This window comes from Desmodus rotundus, chromosome 2 (genome assembly GCF_022682495.2).
Source record: "Desmodus rotundus isolate HL8 chromosome 2, HLdesRot8A.1, whole genome shotgun sequence".
In the NCBI taxonomy this organism is placed as follows: Eukaryota; Metazoa; Chordata; class Mammalia; order Chiroptera; family Phyllostomidae; genus Desmodus; species Desmodus rotundus.
In genome coordinates, this window is record NC_071388.1 from 34,638,704 (window position 1) to 34,662,750 (window position 24,047).

At 38.3% G+C, this 24,047-nt stretch overlaps 1 protein-coding gene across 2 annotated transcripts in view; it reads left to right on the forward strand.

Moving 5' to 3' along the window:
* Positions 1-24,047, forward strand: part of NLGN1 (neuroligin 1) — a 762,989-nt gene that overhangs the window by 129,103 nt on the left and 609,839 nt on the right. Inside the window, exons 2-3 of one of the 2 annotated variants that reach the window (XM_053919373.1) lie at positions 21,467-22,276; positions 22,720-22,779. In XM_053919373.1, coding sequence (XP_053775348.1) covers positions 21,784-22,276; positions 22,720-22,779 — 553 coding nt within the window. In that variant the 5' untranslated portion in view covers positions 21,467-21,783. The remainder of the gene's footprint in view (positions 1-21,466; positions 22,277-22,719; positions 22,780-24,047) is intronic. The other variant, XM_053919372.1, reaches the window with a different exon arrangement.

The window sequence follows — 24,047 nt, forward strand, 5'->3', positions numbered from 1 at the left end:
GTGGTTTCTACATGGTCAGAACTGAACACGATCGACTGATTACCTATTTCACAATTTCAGAGGCCATGCTGTTACTACACATGAGGTACTACATGTGAGATCAAAGGAAAAGTATAAGAGAGCAAGTTGAGGGTTGTATTTTTTTCCTGTTTCAATCACATTTTCCTCATTAAGTGGTGGTTTTTGTTTGCTAGCTACAAATTCTCATATTCATTACAGAAATAAATAAGCATTTATCCATTTTTACTTCTTAGAATTATAAAGTACTACGGACTTTTCAATCTGCATATTTAAAACACATTATGATATTCCAAAATCTCATATTGTTTTTTTTTACTTCTACATGTATTTATTCTAATTAGAAAATATTCTAATACTTTGAGTTCATAGAAACAATTTAGCTTAATTATTTCATTTTAATGAAATAAGTCAGGCATACAAACACATTGTATGTAATATTATAGAGATCTGTATACTCAAGATTCCACCTGAAATATAAAGCACTGAAGATCTGGCTGAAAATTACTGGGACGCCTTCCGCATTTTATCACACTCCATCTTCTCGGAGATGGCTGCTACCCTGGATTTCATGTTTGCCATTTTTGTGAATGTGTACACATATTACCTACATGCACATATGTTCAAAAATAATTGCATGTTTTAAAACTTGATTGATAAATAGTATTATCCCTTTCTGCAACCTGCTTTTGTTGTTGGTACTCCACATTGCATTTTGGAGATAAACCCAGGCTAACTCAAGAAGCTATAGTGTGTCCCCTTTTTCTTTTTACTGCATTTACTACAGTATTGCAGTATGAAGAGCCTATAAATTACTTATTTATCCAAAGTTGTTTAGATTATTTCCTTTTTTTCCTTTTTCAAGTAATTCTGTAATGCATATTTTCTATGCATGTGTAGAGAAGTAGGAGGGGAGAGACTGGATATGCAAATCTTCAATTACTAAACTGCTTTTTGAAGTTGTTGCCCCACTATATACTCTCTATGGTTGCTCCGCATACTCATTAATATTTTACATCACTAGCCTTGTAAACTTTTTTCAGTTTAATAGCTGTGAATGATATCCTATCATTTTAACTTGTATTTCTATAATAACTAGGGAAATTAAATACTTTTTTCTCATGTCTATTGGACATCAATACTCTTCTTCTATCAATGGACTGTTTATCTTCTTGACTCATTTTTTCCCCTATCATTTGTCTTTATAGATTTACAAGAAATCTTTATGTACTTGGACACTAATTCTTCTTTGGTTATAGGCATAGCAAATATCCCCTCTCAATCTATGCCTTGACTTCTTTGATGTGCATGAATTTTTAATTTAAAATATTAAATTAAACATTTTTTTCTTTATGGAATTTCCTTTTTAGGTCTTAATGTTTAGTAGACCCTTCTCTTCCAATCTGCCCCAAATTATTAGCTATCTTTTTCTAAATGCTTTTAAGCTTTGCCTCTGAATCTTTAAATCTTTATTCTAACTTAAGTACATATTTAGGTGTGAAGTCAAGAGCCAGTATTATAACATTTTCATATGTCTAATTTATTGTGTGAATAATTCTTTTATTCGCACTGCTCCCTAATGCTGCTTATTTATCAAGTTTCTGTAAATACATCAATACATTTCTGAGCTCTCTGTTCTAATTAACTACTTTCTGTTTCTGAAGCAAAGCTACATTGCCTCAATTACTGTCATTTTAAATTAAGCCTTAATAGTTCATACTAAAATTCCCCATACCATGATCTTTAAAATTGTATTGACAAGTTTTGAACCTTTGTTCCTGCAAACACATTTTAGAATTAACTTTCCAAGTTCCATGAAAAACTATAGTGAGATTTATATATTATATTAATTTTATAGATTAATGTACAATATTGAGTCTCCCTAGTCTGGGAAGAGATATATTTGTTCATTCATTTAGGTTTACTCTTTGATTACAATAAATTAATGGGCCAAAAACTGGTGGCCCACATTCAGCCAGTTAATAGTAAAACTAGTGGTAAAAGGAAGGTCTTTTGACTTCATAACCATCTGCACTAAAATGGCTTACTTATTTAGTCAATTAACAAAAATATCATGGAGTCCTTGCAACTTCTGTACCCACCAGCCTGAAAAGGAATCTGACTTTCCGAGTTTACTACGCCCTTGATACTCCAAGTGTGGTCAGTGGGCTTGTTAGAAATGCGGAATCTCATTCCTGCCTTGTCCTACAGAATCGTAATCCTCATTTTTAAAAGATTCATGGGTTGTTGGTAGGCACAGTAAATCTGTAAAGTATTACCGAAAAAGGAGTCCTAAAGTGTTTTGTATTGGCTCTTTTTTCTCCCAAACCTGTCAAAATGCTAGTAGCAATCTTGAGGGCATTGAGTTGCAAAGAATCCAGGCAAGCATCATCCGGGCCCATATAATGACCCTCAGGCCCTGGTCTTCTACCACAGCCCCCCACAGCCATCATCTGCTCTGCTGAATGAACATCAAAAGGCCAAAATGAAAAAAGATGATTATATATATATATACACACACACACACATATATATTCATATGATTATATGCATTCATATTGTCTTGAAGGAAACAAAAATGTTAGAAGTTTTACTAGAAGCATTATATTCAGAAAAACAACCTCATTTGATATCTATAGTTACTCAGGAAACAGATACACTTGCTTTGAAATCACTAGCTGCCCCCAAATTGACATTTTAGTTACTAAGTGCCATTGGGGAAAGTTCTGTGGGGGGGTGGGGGGCGGAAGATGGATACTGGGGAGACAAGCACAGAAGATTCAGTAAAGTAAAACAAAAAGATCTGACGATTTTTGCAAGTAATCATATACTATTCATGTTACTCTCCATTCAGCCTTGTTTAACTATTATAGCAGCCAGTTATCTACAGGGGGAGAGGAGGGGAAAAAAAGGTGAAGAGAGGGGTTTGGGGCGGAAAAAAAAAAAAAAAGTGAAATCCCTGCAATATTACCTCGAGCCACTAGGGGTATCTTTGTACCATTTTTCATCCTGTACCGATTTGGAGTAGAAACCTATATTAGTGGAAAACCAGGGTCCTCGGCATTTTTGCGAGCAGTGCACCCAGAATCCAAAAAGATTTTTAAAAAGAAGGAAAGAAAGAAACCACAGTTCTTTCGGTCACCCGAACTGGGTTACGAAATCGCTCTCTGTTGAACATCAGCACCGGGGATTCATTTTTGAGGTCAATTTCCAATCGAGATAAATCTATTGGATTAGTAGGATTATCTGATTGCAGCTGAAAGAAGTAACGTTGTTTGATCATTTGTATTTCTTGCCTGATGGTCGGATTTATATGGAGGTGGCGTTGGGTCCCCAGGATTCTGGATCCTGGTTGCAGCTGGAGAGAAAAAAAGATCAATCGACACGCTTTGGAAGTGTTCGTGGGTGAATAAAAAAAGAAAGAAAGAAAAAAGAAAAAAGGAGGGGGGCGCAAAACTGGGGTTGCGGCCACTTAAAGAAGAAAAAAAAGGAAGCATCTTGAATTCTGAAATAATATAACGAGGGTGCTCAAGACTGAAAAAAACAAAAAGGGCATAGAAACTGGTAAATACTTGGACCAATTCAGCTTGAATTTGAAGGCGAAGTGTTGTAGAAACTGTCTCCTTGAATAATTGGAAGGGGACTGGGGGAAGATGAGGGGTCTCCCTCTGTGGATTTATCTTACTGAGGGTAAGTCTGGGGGTCTTTTCAGAGGAGGGGTGCTGCCGGGGTTTGTGTGCCTCTGCACCGAAAGTGCTGCGGCCGCGGTGCCTGTGACAAGGGGAGCAAAGGAGGGGATGAAAACCACCTCGCGCATCTCCGGATGGATCGCTAGGGAGCTACCTAGATGGAGCTTAAAATCCCTTTTTTTTTTTTTTGAGGCATCGGTGGGGAAGCTAAGCAACCCTCCAAGCTCTCAACTTTGCGTTGAAAATCTCTCAGTTGAGAGAGCCCTTCTGCATCCAGTGTTTTCTCCCAGTGATACTTTAAGGGGAAGAGGCAGGGATGCCTTGGAAAACCTGAATGTGAGGGGGAAAGCCCAGGCAGAAATCGCGGCTGCCTGGGCCCGGGTTTCGGCGGTTGTCTTGGCTTCTCAAGGAATTTTGCAGAGGAAATGGGCCGTTTTCATATTGTCTCTTTCTCTCTCCCCCTCTTTCTCCCTTCTCCTTTCCGCTTCCCCTTTCTCTGGGCCGATCACTAAAGGGTTACAGGATTACTGCATGGGATAGATACAGAAGTGAGTGACTCGCCACATATGCTACCTTGTAATTTACTTGCACGACTTTGCATAATACAGTCCGAGGGAACTTTCTGCGAGTTGGATGAGTCCAGGAAGGCGTTGCAGTCTTTCCGCCCAGGGCCCAGGCTGGCGAGTGTGCCAGGCAGCCGGCTGCGTTTCTGATGCATCCCTTCCCTGAGTGCCTCGCCACTTACTGGCTTTTCTTTCCAACTGAGCGGAGCGCGCGCGTTCCCAGACATTTTCTTGCAGCAGAATTCAGGGCATTTTTCCCTTTTTTGAATAAAGAGGATTTTGTATCTCAAGAAAAGCTCATCTTTATTTGCAGAAGCAAAATCAGCTTTAGCAGATATAATTAAAATTAATCATTCAAATGAGTGAATATTAATTGACTTATGAAACTAAAAGTTGCTTTGGAATCCAGAAAAGCATATTATTCTGAACCAATTTTGGAAGCCACACAGGTTCAGAACAATGACATATGAAGAACTGATTCATTTCGAGTATGTACATAGATATATAGATATGTTAATAGGTTTATGAACACCCCCATCCTTCTGACATGTCAGCATCAACATTTTAGTCAGCTCTCTAAATCGAAGGCCAAATCATTAAATTTTAAACCATCAGAAATTCAAATGCATTAGAATAAAATGGAGATAGTCATTAAACTATAAAATAATGTATTGTGTACATCTTAATCTTTTGAAGAAAAGCATCAAATTTTTTCAGGGGTTTCTGTTTACAGCTTATGAAATGTGTGTAGATGCCTCTCTGGTGTTAGCACTAAAGCCTCTTTAAGCTTTGTGAACTCCCTGAAAGGCAACTCCTCAATGTCATTCGAAGCACCCATTCCCCCAGCACTTACTTCAGGCATTCAAGACGCATCAGACATTCTGCTGTGAAACGAGGAGCCTCACCAAACTTTCTTCCCGGCCTTGTGTGTGCATATGTGCTTCTTAAATCTCAATTTTGAAACAAACACATGCTATTTCTCTGTTTTTATTTTTAAGATGAAATAGCAAAATATAAAACTCTGGTCTCCCAAGAGTCCTGCAGTAGAAAAGATCATTTTTATTTCTGCAGACTTTGTGCAAGCTTGTCTCAAAATGATAGAAATAGCAAGAAGTGGTTTCTATAAGCCCAACTGTGAGTTTTAAGGAGATATCTGGGAGGCTAGGTCTGCCTTTTATTTTACAGATCTAAGTCACATGGTTCAAGTGCAGCGTGGACTAGAAGAATGGATGTTCTGTGTGTTGGTAGATTCTAGCCACTGATCCTAGCTACAACAGTCCAATAAAATTTAACACCTTAAAGAAATTAAATTAGCAATAGAAGATAGCTAGTAAATAACGTAATAAGTGATGATATTAAATAAATAGTGAAGATGAATAGGAGGTGGGCTGGGATTTTTCATTTTAGGACCAAAGATATAATGTTGATATAAATGTAGGTGAAGAATATTAAACATGAAAAAAGGAGGTTCTTTTAAAAGTTAATTTGCATATTTTGCAATCTTTGAGCCAGTGGTCAGGGCATGTTCCATAGTGTTAAAGAAGAAAACTCTGCTTAATGTGCCTTTGTCTTGTCTGAAGAATATTTTTCTCTGTCAAGAATAATCAGTACTTTCTACTCCCTCATTTTACTCTCTCAGCAGAGAGAATGCTAAAGGGGAAACATTGGCCTACTCTTCGGTTTCTACAAGCAGGTCCTACACAAAACTCTGGTAACTTTGTAGGTAGTAAATTCACTTTGAAAGGTCGATAACAATGGGAATAAAGAAAACTCCACACCACAACAATTTTTAAAACTAGCCAGTAAGTGAGGGGAAGGTACCCAGTTAAATAAATGTTCTCCATAAAAAAATGGATGACTCCTGGAACTACTGAAAAACTTGAAAAGTTCACTTAGAAAATTACATTTTGCTCTACTATATATCCAAATACATATTTTTGGTAATGATTATCAAGAAGAATATGGTGGTTTTTGCCAGTTCCAATTTTGCTACAGAGTAACACAGAATGTAGTAGTTTGAGGTAAAGGGATAGAAGCTTTCAATTAGCCCTAAAAATCAAATACAGTTTCTAGTGTATGTGACAAGAAATCGCATCGTATTCCCCAAACTTGAGAGATTGATGTTGCATTTGCTGGAGCTTTGCTTGACAGTTGCACCTGTGCCCCAGAAACCTCCCATGTGTTCTAAGAGGCCTAACATTCAGGGGGAGATAACACATTTACTGCAGCTTCCTTTCATTTTTGAGATGAATAAATGTAGTTAAATGTTATTCTACATTTTTAAAATTAAATTACTGCACACTCAACTGAAAGCAAAATGAAAAGGGCAATCCTTTTTAAATGATTTTTAGAAATTTAACGAATGACATCCCCACATGCAAATCTTGGCTTTATTGAAAATGTAAAAAAAAATCTTTCAGTTAATTTGAAATTGCAATTTTTAGTATCTCAAATGTGCAAAGTACATAAATACTTTAAAAAAAGTAGTGAACACTCATAATTAATCTAAAGTGTCATTTTAATACATTTTAAAAGATAACTTGAAATATTTTGAGGTAGCCAACCACTTAATCTTGTGGGATAGCAACATTCTTTACTATTTTTTAGAAGAGTGTTCTGCCTTCAGAATTCTCCCCACCCCCCAAAAAAACGATACCCATTTGGTAACAAAACTGTGTGAAAGAAAAAGACTGCCAGCTCTAAGCTTAACTGAAGTCAGAGAAAACTAGTAAAACACTCCAGGCATTTGAAATGATTAGACATTAAACTTTTGAGGGGATTTAACATGAATTCTTTTTTATAACAGTCAGTATAACTATTCTTTGCCTATTTCCGTTGCATGTAAGAGAAGTGTCGTCAACGGCGAAGCACTCTGCCGCTGCCCTTGCTGCAGACTGTGTAGATCCGAGACGTGCCGCGTGCTGGTGTCGCGGTAACGCCTCTTTCGTGTGAAACCTCGTGGGCCTCGCGGCGCTCGCCATTCTCACACTCATAAAACGTTCCAGTCCCCGTATTTAGTATTTAATGTTCTTCCTATGTATAGCAATAGAGCACTTCAATATATGAGTGTGTAGCCAAAAATTGACAGGCAAGCGTGAATGGGGCTAATGAGTTTTAATAATACACATATTAGGGACAGCTAAAGGAAGTTTAATTAAGAAAAACAAGTTGAGCATGAAATTCATTTTGGAACAAATTCAATTTAAGTTACTGCTACAGATGTAAAATCAGAAACCACAGTGATGTATCACAGGAAACAAAGTTTCAGGCTGGGACTCGGATCTACTCAGTGCAGTTGACACCTTAGGACATGCGCCTCAGGTGATGATGAGCTTGGGCATGACCTATAAGATAGAAAAATATATATATTCTGTTATTTATATATATATATATAAAACAGTGTTTTCACCTTTTTCACCTCTGAAGCAATTTTTATTATTTCAACTATATGTGTAGCCATACCTTTTGTACATAAACTTTTTTCTTTGAGACAGGCCACAGAGTAACCTCTTCTTTTTCTGTAGCCTGCTCTTCTAAAACTAGCCGTACCTGCACTTAGAGCCGCCTGGGGGACGCTTGGCATCCCTTTGGGTGTGCTGTGAAGTGGGCGTTTCGATCGGAAACCTGCTTATGTATCCCGTATCCATGTACCTGCAGCAATAACTCTTTTAATTTTTTGGCATAATCTAGAAATTAAGTAGTTTTACTTATTTTCTTGCTTGCTTATTTATTTATTTGGTAGTTGCAATGTGTTGGGGGGGGTGCAGAAGTTAAGGAGGAGGTAGAATATCAAGCAAGTATTTTCTTCGAATGTGGTTTTCTTACATGTTGTCTGTATCTAAGTAAATAGGTAAGTTCTGGAAAGAGTGGAGAAGTCCAGTAACAGTTTGGTGTCTTAGATATGTTTTTCAACAACTACCTTTTTGGATACATCCAACTGATGTACAATTTATTGTTTATATAGATGTTTGGCATCACTTATGTGTAGCAGAGGTATTTTCTACTTGACAAACCCAATGAATATTGAGTCTTTAGGGAAAAAAGAAGTTAATTGTAATATTTCAAAATGAATTCAAAATGTTTGTTTGGAAAATGTTTTTCTAAAAAGTTAGGGTGAGTACTTTTGTACTGTCATATGGAATATTCACTATGCTTGAAAAGTCAACAAGGTCACATATGAAATTAATGAACATTGATTTGATAAAAACCAACTGGGGATTATCACTAGTATAAGCTTTCCCCATGGGACAAGCACTTCTCTTATGACAGAACTGACAGTGATTACTGCTTATGTCATTGAACAACAGTTATCACAAAATGTGTCCCTGAAAGTGATTTTTGAGCAATTTAATGGTTAACCATAACACCAGAGGGAATAAAGATTCACTTCAGTAACCATTATGTTTCAAGGAAGTGCATCTGTCATTTTTAATTTAAATTTGTATTACTTAGCTGTCCAAAACTTTACACATAAGTGACAATGTTATCTATCCTTTTTCTTATGGGTAAAAAAAAAGTCATGAGTTTCATTATCTCTTTAACTATGGTAAGTGTACGTGTACCGTGAGATTGATACCAAAGGTTCCTATTACTTAGAGCTGGGGTTGTTAGTAATAACATCTGAGGATTTAGTGATTATACAAAGATAAAATATTTTACATAATGAAACAATATTGTAGTAGCAGTCTACATAACTTCCATGGTGGCGGGGATTTCTGTTTTTTCAAACCTGTGTTTCTTGTCAGCACTTAGAACAGCACCTAGCCCATTCCTGGAGAGCAACGAATGCTCGTTAAATGAATAAAGAGATTTGGCTTTAGCCTTGCATGTCACTCTTTTGATGAATAATTGGTCTCTTCATTTTCACTTTTTATTTTTTCCTAAATAAATTATTTCTTATTTGAATTGATAGATACTTTGAAGTTCTGTGCAAAATTTGAAAAGTAAAAGAGGAATATATTTAAAAGATTGAATTTTAATCAGACAAATAATAATTGAAATTTTGCATATACTTTATTTACCTTATTTTGGTAGATTATGTTTATCAAGACTTACAAGTGCAATAGGATTATTTCTGGTTATAATTTACCAAAATGTACATTAGAGTTATTTTCTGCCTTGAAGAAAATGTGATATCTCAAGGAACCTTGGAAGCACTAAAAATTATTTCATTCACTTAGAACTTGGACAATAAGATCTAAAATATAATGACGTTTAGTGTTTTGGTCATTATTTAAGACTTTTTTCATTTTTTTAAAACACTGTAATTCCAAGCTCCCTATTATTTGATTTTACTTAAATGGTATATTTATTTAGCAACTTCTATTCTATGTGTATATTAAATTCTTGTGAATATCTATTTATTGGTGTTCTGTTACCCAAGTGGCCCACGAATAGAACATTGTTTTGAATCGTGTTAATATTATACTAGTAGAACTGTAATATGAAGAGAAATCAAAGAGGTGGCTATCTGAAGAAGATTACTAGTGTAATATTCTCTCTCCTTTGGGGAACTGGTTGAGCTCTAAGACAGGTCAGGAGTGACAGGAAGCCATTGTTTTTGTTGGTGCCTTATATGAAAGGAGCTGGTGGTCTTAGTCCAATTTCTAGTAGATAGTTACTTCCTAAGCAGTGTTCACTAGAGCATTTGCCAGTTCCCCCTGTAGCCTGGGAGTGACTGTGCACAAAAGTTTAACTACCCTGTCTCTGCTAATCGTCCTCCAACGGGTCAAAAGGGACACACTCTGGCACAGGGCCATACTGAGAAACTTAACTCTGTCTCTGCCAAAGTTGTAGCTATTGTCTGGCAGCAAGGGATTTTTTTTTTTTATAAGAGGACTTTAATTAAGCCGTGCCCTAAGAATGGCAATTCTCCACTATTCCCAGGCACAGCAACTCACTAGGAACAAAAAATAAGCTTAAGTAGTGAATTGATACGTAGCACTTCTGTTAGGTTGTGCTATCTTCTCTGTAAAGACACTGGCAGGCATAATTAAGTTGCTTCTGGAAGCAACGACTTGTGACTCAAAGGTGGCCCTTTTCAGACCAAAGCATCAATTTAATATCAAGGGAAGTAATCAGCTCTACCCGGCTGTCTCTCCTGAGCTTTTGAGTGATTATTCATTTTCTTCTGGAGGATCACAGGGCTGCCAGTTGGTCTTCAAAATGTGTCCTGCAGTATTTTACATATACATTAAAATTGTTGCCTATACATTAAAAAAAATTCAACATGTTGTCTTACTGATTCCGGCCCCTCACCCAACTCCATCCTCTTCATCCTTCGGAAGGCAAGACTTCTAAGTAGATTCTAGATTTAACAATATTTGGAGATTCTATCTGAGAGTTGGTTCAGAGTGAACAGAAATTAAAACTTATTTTATATAGTTAAATGTTAAATGGCTTGTTTCAGCTGTTTCTTGAAAACAAAACAAACAAGACCCTCTCTAATATTTACGCAGTGGTTGTAATGGTGGTTACAGCAGACATGCAGTTGTGGAATGTAGTAGGAAAGGCTCTCTCACTTGGACCTCTTTTCTTTGTGTTGCTTTGTGTTGTCAGAAGAGCTGTGATGTCATCTCAGAATCCTATTTTTTGGCAAACAATAGTGGAATTAGCTACTAGTCTCTATGGTCATCCACGCACTCCCCTGCGTGAAGGATTATTGGTGCCCTTTCATCTGCTTCCGCATCTTCTCTGTGCAACCACCCCTCCTGTCTAGCTCCAGTTAAGTTAATGCCATCCCAGAGATCAATCCCCACAAATAGAGTTTTAAAAATCTGAAAGTAGGGTTAATAGACAAAAAGCAATATAATGAATGAAAGGGTTATTCATTTAAGAAATGTTTTCTGATGACCTACACTGTAATGAGTTGTTCTCAGGTTAGTTACTAAAAGTCAACAATTCAAAGTGATAGCTTCTATTTTCGAATAGTAAGGCTAATCTGATCATGTTCTTTTTTTATTATTATAATTCTTCTCATACTTGGGTTATGATCTCACATACCTAAAATGGCCTAGAATTTTTTGAATTGTCACATCCTTTCCAGCCTGTTGCCCCACACTCCTATGAAGTCACACTGATCTCCGTGTGTTGGAAAACCCCTGGCTTCACAGCATTCAGGGCTTTTCTTGTCTCTGTCTGACCCATTCTGTCCTCTGGTCCTTCCCTGCCAGCTCATACTCATCTTTCGGAACCCAGTGTACAGATCACTTCTTCAAGATCACCTTCCCACTCTAGATTCATTAAATCTCCTCTTCGAGCTCCCTGCATTATCGTTTTTGGCAAAATATTATGACTGGATAGTCATCTGTGTAATTGATTCACATACATTTTATCTACCCCACTGAACTGTAGTCTCCATGAGAAGCAGCACTGTTCCTACTTTGTTCATGTTGTCCTCGCCAGTAATTCACACTAAATAATGTAAGGATGAAGAGGGAAGCTGACTTTTAAGTTATTGTGACTAAAACTACCAACTGTTCAGTTGCCAGAGTTGAGGGAAGGGATTTTCTTTGCGGCTGGGAGAATCTGGGAAGGAAGTACTGACCTTTGAGTCAGGCCTTGCGGGATGCTATCTGGGGTCCCTCCAGGTAAAAAACTGATTTGAGGGAGAGTATTTTCCAGGAAGGAAGGTCTTGGTAAACAAGTTGGGCCCAATTTACTGCCCACTACCCCCAGTGCTGTGTGTGTGCCTTCCATTAGGATCGTTTATTCCACAAAGATAGATTGCCACCAATGATAGCCTCTGCCAGCATTCATGATTTTTTCCTAGTATTCCTCAAAATATTTAGTTGGTAAATTTTTTTCTTCTATTACTGTCAAATTTTGGTTTGCCTTTTCTCCTTAACATTCTATTTTCTCATTTTCTTACATGATTGCAAAGGTCCATTTAGAGTAGAAGTAGCCCAAAGAGAAAAAGAAAAGCAGAATTGCTTACAGTTTCTGCAGCACAAGAGGGAATAGGATGCAACTGAGAAACTTGAGACTTGCCTACCTTTCATCCTAGGAGGAAGCTCTGGACAAGATTGAGAAGGAGGCAGGGCTTTTCTATAACGTCTATTAATTCTGCTGCCTTATCTCTATTTGTTGGAATTCACTACATTCACAAAACCGTGTTCTTTTTCATTGAAAAGTATTTCAGTGGCTTTGTGTCTCAGACCTTCAGTTTAATGCTCTGTTACACTGAGAGGATAATGGTCTCTACTTTATGGTATTTAGAAACAAATGAGATGATACCGTTAGCTCACTGTTTGGCTCTAGTCTGTGCTCAGTTGGTGCTAGCCATTAATCAAGTTATTAATTAATAATGGTCATGGCAGAATATATTTGTCACCACATTCGTTCTCAATAGCTGCAGGTTAGTGTGGACACAATGTGGGCCGTGGTATCCTCTGAGCGTCTACATAATCAAAGTCTGGAACTTGGATATTTCCATCTCAGAGGAGCCCCTTTGTAATCCTAGCTTCTGATTGTTTCTTATTTTTTTCTCCTTGTACCATTTTGGTACCACATACCTTCCTACCCAAACTTAGTTACTATATTTCACACTATAATCACCATTTCTCGTGACCTTTGCTCTCGAAATTCTCCTATTCTTGCCTTGGTTATTCACACTTCTAACTTCCACCATTTACTCTCTGCTTCAGATTATGGAATGTTGCTGGGCAGAGTCTCGATACCACACTGTTTGGCGCTGCTTCAGATTATGCCTATTAATTAACCCCACTAAGCAGATCAGCACTCTTTTTACTTCCTTTCTGTTGGTGTCCTTTGTGTTCTACTCTCTTCAGCCTTCAAATGGAGCATATGAACTCATTGAATTAGTTTCACTAGGGAGCAAAGCAAAATGTCAGCCAGCATTTTTCTTCAAATAGGTTCTGAATCCCTTGCTCTCTCTCTTCTCCTACTGGTACCCCTATGATGAGGATGTTTTTGCACTTCATGTTGTCCCAAAGGTCCCTTAAACTACCTTGACTTTTTAAAATTCTTTTTTTCTTTTTGCTGCTCTGATTGGGTGTTTTTTTCCTACCTTGTCTTCCAAATCACTAATTCGATCCTTTGCCTCATCCCACCCACTGTTTATTCTTATAGTGTGTTCTTCATTTCAGATACTGCATTGTTCATTTATGACTTTTTTTCATGGTTTCTATGTCCTTTTTCATGGTGGTGTTGCTCTCACTAAGTTCCTTGAGCATCTTTATAATCTTCATTTGAACTCAAATCTGAAAAATTGTTTGCCTCCATTTCATTTATCTCTTTTTCTGGGGATTTCTCCTGTTCTTCACTTGGGGTATATTTCTTTGTCTCCCCATTTTGGCTGCCTCTTTGTATTTGTTTCTGTGTCCTAGGTAGATCTTCTATGCCTCTCAGTCTTTGTAGAGTGGCCTTATGTAGTAGGTTTGATGTGGGACTTGTGGCACAGTCTCCTTGATCACCTGAGCTGGGTGCTCCAAGAGTGTCTGCTGTGTGGGTTATGTGGACCCTCCTACTGTTATTGAGTCCTGATTTCTGTTGGCCCATTTATGTGTGGGACTGACTCTCAGAATGTCTGACTGTGAGGATCAACCCTGACCACAGTATATGAACTGCTGTGCAGGTGCTGAACACATGATATAGAATTTGTCTCAGCAGGGTTTTGTGCCTGATGAGATCTCCCTTTGGATATGCCACTTGTGAAGCTAATTGGATCGTCTTCTGATGTTGTCTGAAGCTGGCCACTGGGTGTGTTGGTTCTGGAGGCCTCTTGGGAGGGGCTCTGATGTAGGTCAATGTCAGACAATGCCTATAACTGGCCCTGGGCAAACTTTTTGGAGCTACAAAGTGATCCACAGTTTGTGGCTGTCTCTGCTGGGCCTGAATGTGCATTGGAAGGACCAATTTGTGCACCAAAGGCAGCTTTTACCAACACTGGGCCCCGGGTCAGGTCAGAAAAAGTCCCAAGGCACCACAATATTAGTCTCTGCCTGCCTCCACTTGTTGGCTGCCTTTAAGCTCAGTCACTGAAGGAGCCTCTGGTGGTACCTGAGTTGCAGGAGGTACTTTCTCAGTGAGGCACAAGATAGAGGTGACTGGTGTTCACCAGCTCTGTATAGGTTCAAACTCAGTGACAGTGCTGGGTCTGAGGCCTCTCAGCTAATATCCCAGGGTGTACCAACTAAAGCTGCCACCTATTGGGCAGGGTCTTGAGGAGTCATCGGGGTGAGGCCAGCAGAGATTATTAGGCCCAAGTAGATCAAGATTTTGCCAGTGAAGGGAGTACTTTGCCCCTGTCAGGCATGTGAGGGCAAAATGTCCCCCATCCTAGGGTCACACAATTCAGTCTGTCCCAGATTCTACCTGGAGCCTGATTTCAGCAGGGCTGGGCCAGGAGTGGGGTGAATGAGGCGAGTGGATCTCCCCTGAGGGGTAGGTACCATTCAGTCTTGGGGGAAGGTGGGGGGAGTGGCCCTCACTCCAGAGCTGCACAACTCAGTCTGTCCTAGAGTCTACCCAGACTTCGACAGGGCTGAGCCACCAGGGGTGCAAAGGGTGGTGCCCACAGGAGCTTGGAGAGTAGGGCTAGCGAATCTTCACTGAGAAGGAGGAATCAGTCACATTCACAGGGAGGTGGGGGGAATGGCTCCTGCCCAAAAGTCTCACCACTCAGTTACTGGCACCCCCTGAGTGTCCCCAGAACTCTACACCGTGGCCCAGGCAGCTGACTCCTGGGCAGGATGCTCCTCAGGGTCAGGCTACAGGGTGTCCAGACAATGGGGCTATTGCTGTTCCCCAGACTGATATCCTATGGAGGACAGTGTTCCACCCAGAAAAGATGGCATCTGTGGTGTGGGAGAGGAAGTCAGCTCAGGGGTCTCTGGGGCTGTCCCTTCAGCTCTCTTGCCAATGCAGTAAACCCCAGTCTCTCCTGACACTTTCAAATATTATTGTCTCACATTATTATATATGATTATATAGTCTTTGTTTTAATCTTGCCATGTAGCTGAAGAAGAGCTTGTACTAAAAGTAGAAGTTTCATTTCTCCTTGTTTCTTGTTCTTATGATTATATTACTAGTATCTCCTTTAATCTACATTTATCTTGTGGGAAAAAAACAATCCGGTAGTCTGTTTTGTGAAGGTTACTTTAATTAAAACATGATGGATGTAAATGTATAAATCCACCTATCCAATGATGTAAACTCTAATACATCACCACGCATTGAAAAAGAACCCTAACAACAATAAAGTGCCACTGCTGGCAAACCTACCTCATTACAGAGTTTCGTACCTTCCCAAGAGCATCTCTAGTGCCATATGCATCACACAGCCATATGAAGGCACTGGTATTAAACCATGTATTCACATTAGCAAGGCTTAATTTCTTTCTCTTTTTGCTTTATGTAAAATATTATGATACATAGAACTTCAGTGATTTCCTCCTCTTTTCCCATCTGGCCGTCTTCTGGTGGCATATGAGCACACTGCTTTGGAGATCCCTGCTCCACAGTACTGCTAGTTTAATTTTCTTGTGAATTAATTTATAATACTCTTCCCCTGCTAGGAGTATGTAATGGCTTTTCATCATCCAGTGAATAAAATCCAGACTCTTTAGCCTTTTAATGAAGGGATTGCTTGATTTGGCTGTAACCTGCCTTTCCTGTCTCATTCAATGCTCAACCTCATTTACTCTGTATTCTTGCCAAACTAAACTGTACCCTCCTCACATGTGGCTTCTTTCCTTTTCCGTTGGTAGGTTAGATTTCTTAGGGAAAATATAAAGGCTCTGGGATGTAAGTTTGCCTGCAGAAAGTTTATTGGGGCATGTCATTGGACAAAATATTGGAAGGGAGTGAGAGAATCTCAACCAAGCCCTCCCCCTGCCCCTTTCCAGAGGGAGCCTTGGGGCCAGAATGGCCCTTCTGAGTTGGTCTGCTTTGAGGCAAGAAGGCCATGGCTTTCTACACTGTCACGGACCAGTCCTTTGAATGTGAGCTCATTCCAGGGAGGTTGAGTGCCACAGTATCCACTATATATCCTTTCTACTGTTTCTAGAATGTGCCCTTTGCCTGGGATCTCCTCTATGACCTTCAATGTTTGTTCCAATCCTATTCATTCTTTGAGGCCCAGCTGAAATTTCCTCCGATTTGTGAACTTTCCTGATCTACTAGTTCAAGGTAGACCTGTCTCTTAAAGCCTAGCGACCTTTTGTGCAATTACATTCCTTTGCTGTTCATCCCATTTTAAGTAGTTTCTATACTTGAAGTATTCAGTTACTGAAAGGACTCACGGGACTCAAATAGTTTATGCTCATTGGACAGCTTCATTACAGGCAAAGAATACAATAGAGCAACAGCAGGAGTAGGGTATGTGTTGAGCGGGGTCTAGAAACCTCAGACTCAGCCTCCTTTGTTCTCGCACTGCTGGGTCACACGGGGTACTCTCTGTCTTCAGGTCTGAACCTCCACCAGTGTGCGTGTGGAACATATTGGTAGAAAAAGCCCAACATCTCTTGCTTGTCAGGTTTTCTTACAGTGAGCTGGTTGCATAGGCACATCCACTTACATGGCTAGACTTGGCCATTGAAAATCACCATACTCCACTGAAATCAACTATGATTACATTCAAGTATTATTACATTATTATTACTGAACATAATTCTTAAATAAAATATTATTACTAAACACTGTTGGCAGGCTGTTATGTTCTGAATTCAAAACTAAACTCATAGGTAAACATTATTATTTAACTTTAGTTAATACAGTCAGTCTTTATTATTCCTGGATCTCTATTCGCAAATTTGCCTTGTCACTAAAATGTATATGTAACCCCAAATAATACTTAGGGTTCTTTCACAGTCATTCATAGGCATGAGCAAAGTTGTACAAAATTTGAGTTGCCCTTGGAGCACGTTTCCAGCTGATGTTGAACAAGGCGATGCTCTGTTTGCCCTCTTGTTCCGGCTCCCATACGAGAGGGTGGTAGAGAGGCAGCAGGGTAGTGCTCGAAACTCTAGCTCTTGGTCAGTTGGAGGGGGTTGGAGTCCCAGCTTGGGCCCCTGTTGCTGAGGTGTCCTCGGACAAGTCAGTCAGCACAGCAGAACCTTGCTTTCTCTTTCGTGAAGTAAATGCAATAGAATATCCTAACAAATTCTTTTTAGAATTTAAGATTATAATTTATAACTATATCTAATATGTGTGTGTATGTGTATGTTTGGCTCTGTGTGTGTGAGCTTGTGTGTGCATTTCCCTAGGGACAATGGATCAGTGTTCCCCAATTTAGTGTTTGCGGTGGCTTTATAGAACATAGCTATGGTGCACAGGTCAACCCATTGTATTGGCCAGGCTCTATGTAGCTCGGCGGTAAGCATGCAGTCAATCCAGGTCAGCTGAGATTTACCTGTGCCTGCACTGTGTACGGGACTTTCACATGGATTTTATGATGGGTATAAAGATATTATTTTACAAAATACAACAACATGAAGTCCTTGCCCTTGGATTAGAAATTCAGTGGAAGTGGTGGTGGGGTGAGTTGAGTTCAACAATAGAACAAAAACAAAGCAAGGGAGAAAATAAACAGGTGACATTAAAAAGACAACACATAAAAAGCTATGTAAAGTTAGAAGTCAGAGACGTCCTTCTGGGTGCCACCTCCCGCATTCCTCATGTATTTACTGAACACATGTCACCTTCCAACCTGCATTAATGCCATTTTTTATGTTACTTATCCCTTTACAATATTGTAGCTATTTAGAAGCAATGACTGGATTGTACTTGTCTTTAAATTTTCATAACATTTAGCACAATAGCCTGCATTTTGTAGACAGCTAGCAAATGTTTGTTGATTGAATGTAAGATTGATGCATGTGGCCCACCCACTGTGATTATCTAATATCCCAGACAGTTCTCTCTACTCTATAGTCATCTCTTTGGTCTGGGTCACTCTGGAACAAACTAGCTGATAAAACTAGTTATTTTGATGAATTAATACAAGAGAGATAATATATTCCCATTTATGTCTTTTTAAGTGTTATTTATTTTTTAATTTTACTTCTCTCAGTGCGGTAACACATGCTTTAGCCCAAAGGGAGACATAATGGAGGAATTTGTGAGCCAGCATCTCCACGAACTTCAAAGTCAGATGAAGTTAGTCCCTTGTTGATTAATAGGCTCATCTACTTGCCTGGTCTGCTGAGTAAGACTTTTCTGACCTCATTATTTTCATATACTTATTACAAAACATTTCAAACATACAGGAAAATACAAAGAATCCCATAACGAAGGTGTGAATGTGTGTGTGTTATTACCTAACACTAGGAAATGCTAAGATATGTAAAATTTAATTAATTGCTGGTTTTAAAGGCTTCACCACAGATTATCCATCTTAGGTTTCAATTAATTAATCAATTGTGTGAATTAATTAATTATTAGCTAGACCTAATTTCATTCTCTTTCCTCCTTACCCAGGGATGACAAATGTCTTGTTAATACATATTTATGTATCTGTGAATAATATATGGTATTATTTTACATATTTTAAGCTTTATTTAATAGCATTTTACTGCATCAAGTCTTCAGCAACTTACTTTATTCAAAATTTTTGATATTTGTCTATTTTGAAATATTTAGGTTGAGGTCCCTTATTTTCATCGAAGTACAGAATTCCAATTTGTGAATATATCATAATTCATTTATCAATATCTATTAGTGGACATTTAGGCTGTTAGGTAATAGAGATTTTTTTTGGTTACCCATTATTTTAACAGAAACAGCCAATCACTGCATTCAATATAAAATTGAAAAGGTAAAAAATGTAACAGAATAAAATCTAAACTTTCATTAAGAGCAGGGTAGGCCATGTAAAATTTCTGTTTTGATAAAATTGTCAGAGTATTTACGTAGACTCTATCTACTGAAGGAACTTAAAATACTCTTACAATTCAATTTTCAATGCACTAGGACCATTTTTTCAAGTGCTAATTGCAGAGTTAAAGACTATATCATGTACAATGATCAAGAGGACGGCCTTTAAATCAGATGTCACTGCGCTCCTGGATCTGCTATTGATCAGCTAATCAGCCGAGAGACCTCGGCCAAGGTATTTAACCTCGTTCACTCTCAGCTCCTCATGAGTGAAAAGGAGATAATGTTGGACTTACATAATAAGGTTGTTGTAAATGAGAGGTAAATGCATAAAACTAGGGGTTTGACATGTACTGAGGAAGGGCCAATAAGTAGGAAAAATATATCTATGTATATTTTAAATTTCAGTTATTTAAACAAGCTATATTTTCGTATTAGACTTGGATGACTGTTATTATAACAGCAACTTCTGAAAGATCTTTGGGGTCAATATTGTTCTCCATACATTAAGCTTTTGAAAAAAATGGGACATTTTTGTAACCTCAGACACTAAACATTATTAGAATTTGAAAATTCTCCATGGCATACAGAATTTGTATCCTTCACAGTCTGTGGTAAGTGGAACCTCAGTGGGAAGCAGGATCCCCTTTATTTTTAACACAGGTAAGGATTCGTAAATACAAAAAGAAGTGTCCTTTTGTTAATAACTGAACAAGTGAAATAATAATGAACTAAGAAGTATGTAAAGAATAACTTTTAGAAATTGTTTTACTTGAAAACTAGGCTGATGGAGACTTTTAAGGCCTCCCCACAGGTTCCTTATTTTTGGTACAAAAAGTGTGCTTTTTAACACCATGGTGTCACCAGGAAAGACTCAGCCATGCTGTGACCCACCCGGATTCTGCACAAGAATAAGCATAATACACTCCAGACAGAAATGGGTTTGTGTAGCTAAATCCTCAATACGTGAATTCTAGGACAGGAATGGGATAGGTCTAAGCCTCTCTTTTGTATGATAATGTGCTTTCACAGCAAAGGTATGCGAATTAACACTGAAGTATCTTTGAAGAAAGACATTTATCTCCTTATTGCCTTCTGTGATGGATTGTTCAGAGCTGAAGGAACACTGGGCCTGAACCAAATCTCTTGCTGCCCTCTCCCGTTTTTACAATCACCTTTTCAATAACACAGTCAGGGCAGCCTCACTGCCAGCCCAGCACATCTTCAGGCATCTTTCCATAATATGACAGAAGCATCTGTCATACATATCAACACTATTATTTTCAAAGCAAGCACTTTAAAAGGTTGCTTGAATAAGAAAAGACAGATTTGTTGAGTTGTATGCTATTTTGCAGTTAATGTAACATTACACTGTGAATTGCACTGCATTCAATGTTACATTTTATTCTGATGCATTTTAAGATGAGCTGGGTAAACAGTGTTAGATGTTTGATCAGTGTTAATATGCAAGATGCCATGATTACATATGATTGTTCTTTTAAATTACTGAGCAGCCTTTTTTTTTGTATTCTTTCTCTGATTTCCAACAAATAGTGAGAACAAAATTTGTAATTTAAAATACATTGACTTTGACTTAGAAATTAATTTTCACATTGCAAATTTACTAATATCTAATCTGTATTGCTAGATGGTTACAAAACTGCATACAAAAAATGATGCCAACCTTTGTCTCCTTTTCAAATTGTGTCTAAAGCTGCTTTGTGTGTTAAATTTTTGAACCTTAATTTAATGTGAGGGGCCTGTAGCTAATGATTATATACAGACTTTTGAGAACTAGCAAGGAGGTTTACCTTATTAGGTAATTGTATTTAAATGATCATAGTTCATCTAGTAGTAGTTTTGTTTTATAACTTAGTTTGTTTTTTCTGCATAGCACAGGATTGGGGACCACTTTTTGTTTGTTCTTTAATCATTCTTGAAGATTATGTTTATGTTGTGCTAATTCTCTATCAATATTTTAAAAAAGATTTTATGCTATCGAATTCTAATTTTGAGCATGTTTGCTGATAATTGTGTGCTTGTTGAAGTGATTGAAGGCTATCAACAAAGGGGAAATTTCACACATAACTTTTAAAAATGCTGTACTATGAAATGCTCTTGAAACTGTATTTCTGACAAGGCCTGCTTCCACTTAAAAGTGTATAAAGTTGGCAGAGAAGTTTCTCAGTCTAATAGGTATTTCACTTGTCATGTCATGTCAAACCCTAATTTTCCTATAGTAGTATTTAACTTACTTGACTCTGGCCACTATGGATGTGTCCCGCAGCTTGTAAAACAGCTAGTTATCACTCCGTCTATTTTAGCTTGTCTGTACTAATGATTTATTTTCATTTTCTCTAGGATATGGACCTGCAGCTAACTGGATTTGATTTATAAGAGGGAAATCCACAGTCAATGGCCACTTTCACTGCGTTGCTACTATGGAATACAGAATGGTCAATAGGATATGGTCTGATAAGTAGTGATGATTGAAGATGCTACTTCAATACATGTGAAATCAATGGGAGATACTGGCTGCAAGAAGAGCTTTCTGAGCTTTTCTCGACAAGCTCGCCTTTAGAAAAGGAGGTGTATTCTGCCATTATAAGGTCTCTCTCAAGTGGATACAAATACTTGGCCTCACTGTAACCAGACAACTGGACAACTAATGTGGGACCATGGCATTACCCAGATACACGTGGCCAAATTATGTTTGGAGAGCAGTGATGGCATGCTTGGCACACCGGAGGTCGGGTGCCTCATTGACTCTCTGTGTGTTGGGATGTTTGCTCCAGGCTGCCCAGGTGATCTCCCAAAAACTGGATGATGCAGATCCACTGGTGACTACCAACTTTGGCAAGATAAGAGGGATTAAGAAAGAACTCAATAATGAAATTTTGGGGCCTGTTATTCAGTTTCTTGGGGTTCCATATGCAGCACCGCCAACAGGGGAACATCGTTTTCAGCCTCCAGAACCACCATCTCCCTGGTCAGATGTCAGGAATGCCACACAGTTTGCTCCTGTGTGTCCCCAGAATATCATTGATGGCCGATTGCCAGAAGTCATGCTTCCTGTGTGGTTTACTAATAACTTGGATGTGGTTTCATCATATGTACAAGACCAGAGTGAAGATTGCCTATATTTAAACATATATGTCCCAACTGAGGATGGTGAGTTCACTGCAGGAAAACCAGGGAGATATATTTATATTTTTCTTTTCTACTCTAAGTTTTAACAATATTACTTCATGTGTACTGGTAGCATGCATGGCTTTTCCTGTTGGCATGTAGACATATTTTACATGCATGCATGCTGCTGTTTTTGTTTAAGTATGTTGGTGTACCTGTTCTTATTTTTTCCTGTGCCTACTCGTTTTCTTTCCTCCACAGCACGTGTATTTAGGTAGAAATGGGTTCCTAATTTCCATTTCCTACCAAATGACTTCTGAGAAGATGCATCAACATCTCTCCATTGCATGTGCAGGCTCAACACGTTGGGGATCTTTCGCACTCAGTGAAAACAGGAGCATATTAAGTTAGATAGTGGCGTTGCATGTTCCGGCGGTCTGTAATGGGGCGCCATGTTATTTTCTAGTCTTCTATTCATTTTTCAGTAAAAAGAATATCCAAGGAATGTGCCAGAAAACCCGGCAAGAAAATATGTAGAAAAGGAGGTATGTATAAAAGTGGAAACAAAAAAATGGAAAAAAGCTTTCAGAGGAAGAACGAGATATTCTCCCTAAGGATGATTTGCTGATGTTGGGAAGTGAATGGTTAGGTAATATGTGAAATTTAATAAAGGCTGTCAAGGAATAGAAAGATGGTGAAGGAGAGTTCTAGTTGAGTAGATGAGATTTACAAAGCTCATTGGTGGCGCCTTGTGTTCTGGTGCTGGTAGCATCCATAGGACTTGAATCTCTACTTTGAGCTTGTGTGTTGAGAAAAAGATACTTAGGCTATTATGTTGCCTGTAAGGAACCCAAACAATGCTTCTTTCCCAACTGGTAAACTTTTGAACTCTGAACTCTTTTATACAGAGATTTCTATTCCTCTTAAAACTGATAAATTCAGTCATGGACTTAGTTTATGTTTGTTTATTTTTAGCTCCTTCTGAACACCTTATGAACTTTCTCATGTATGGGTAAATTTGACATAACTATTGGGCAATTTTTATTATTAAGTGATAGTTTTTTTTTCCCAGATAGTCTTTTCATTTTTCAGTTACTTTCCCAGAAGAGAATGAGATTTTGCAGATTTTTATACTAAATATTTACAGTCTTAAAATTACTTTAACATTTTTATATTTATGTTAAACATTTTAAAACATAGAGAAGAACATGATTCAGAAGCTACAATTAAATCAACCTTCAAATCAGCCTCTAGCCAGATTGAGCAAATGTAGACACTGACAGCTGCAAGCTTGCATCTGAATGTAGCTTGTCCACACTTCATTTTTCTAGAACATCCAGGAAATCATTCATAGAAAATTATGATTTTCTATGGCAGTAAATCGTCTAAGTGTTATTTTGACCTTATTCCTAACTTAGTAGAATTTCCAATCTTCACACAGAAGTCATCTGAATATTCTAGTGCTGTACATCCTGTCTCTCTGTGCACTTCTAATCTCCTGGCTGGACCAAGTCAGATTTCATTACAACGATCCTTGCGGAGGGGGTGACTGAACTGTTCTGTTTTACCGGGATAGTATTGTGTGGAAGAAGCTTCATATAAAAACATTCTTGACTGCAGATCAGAAGTTATTTGCATCGAACTGAATTTTGTTTTGTTTTGTTTTGTTTTGTTTTTGTTCTTAAGTCTTTGGGCATACTGGTAGAATGGGATTCACCCTTTATTTTATCATTGATGCCATGGTTTGGGTTATAATTGTAGTATATTTAAGAAGGTGGATATGCGGGCAACTAAGAAGGGTGTTTTAAACAAC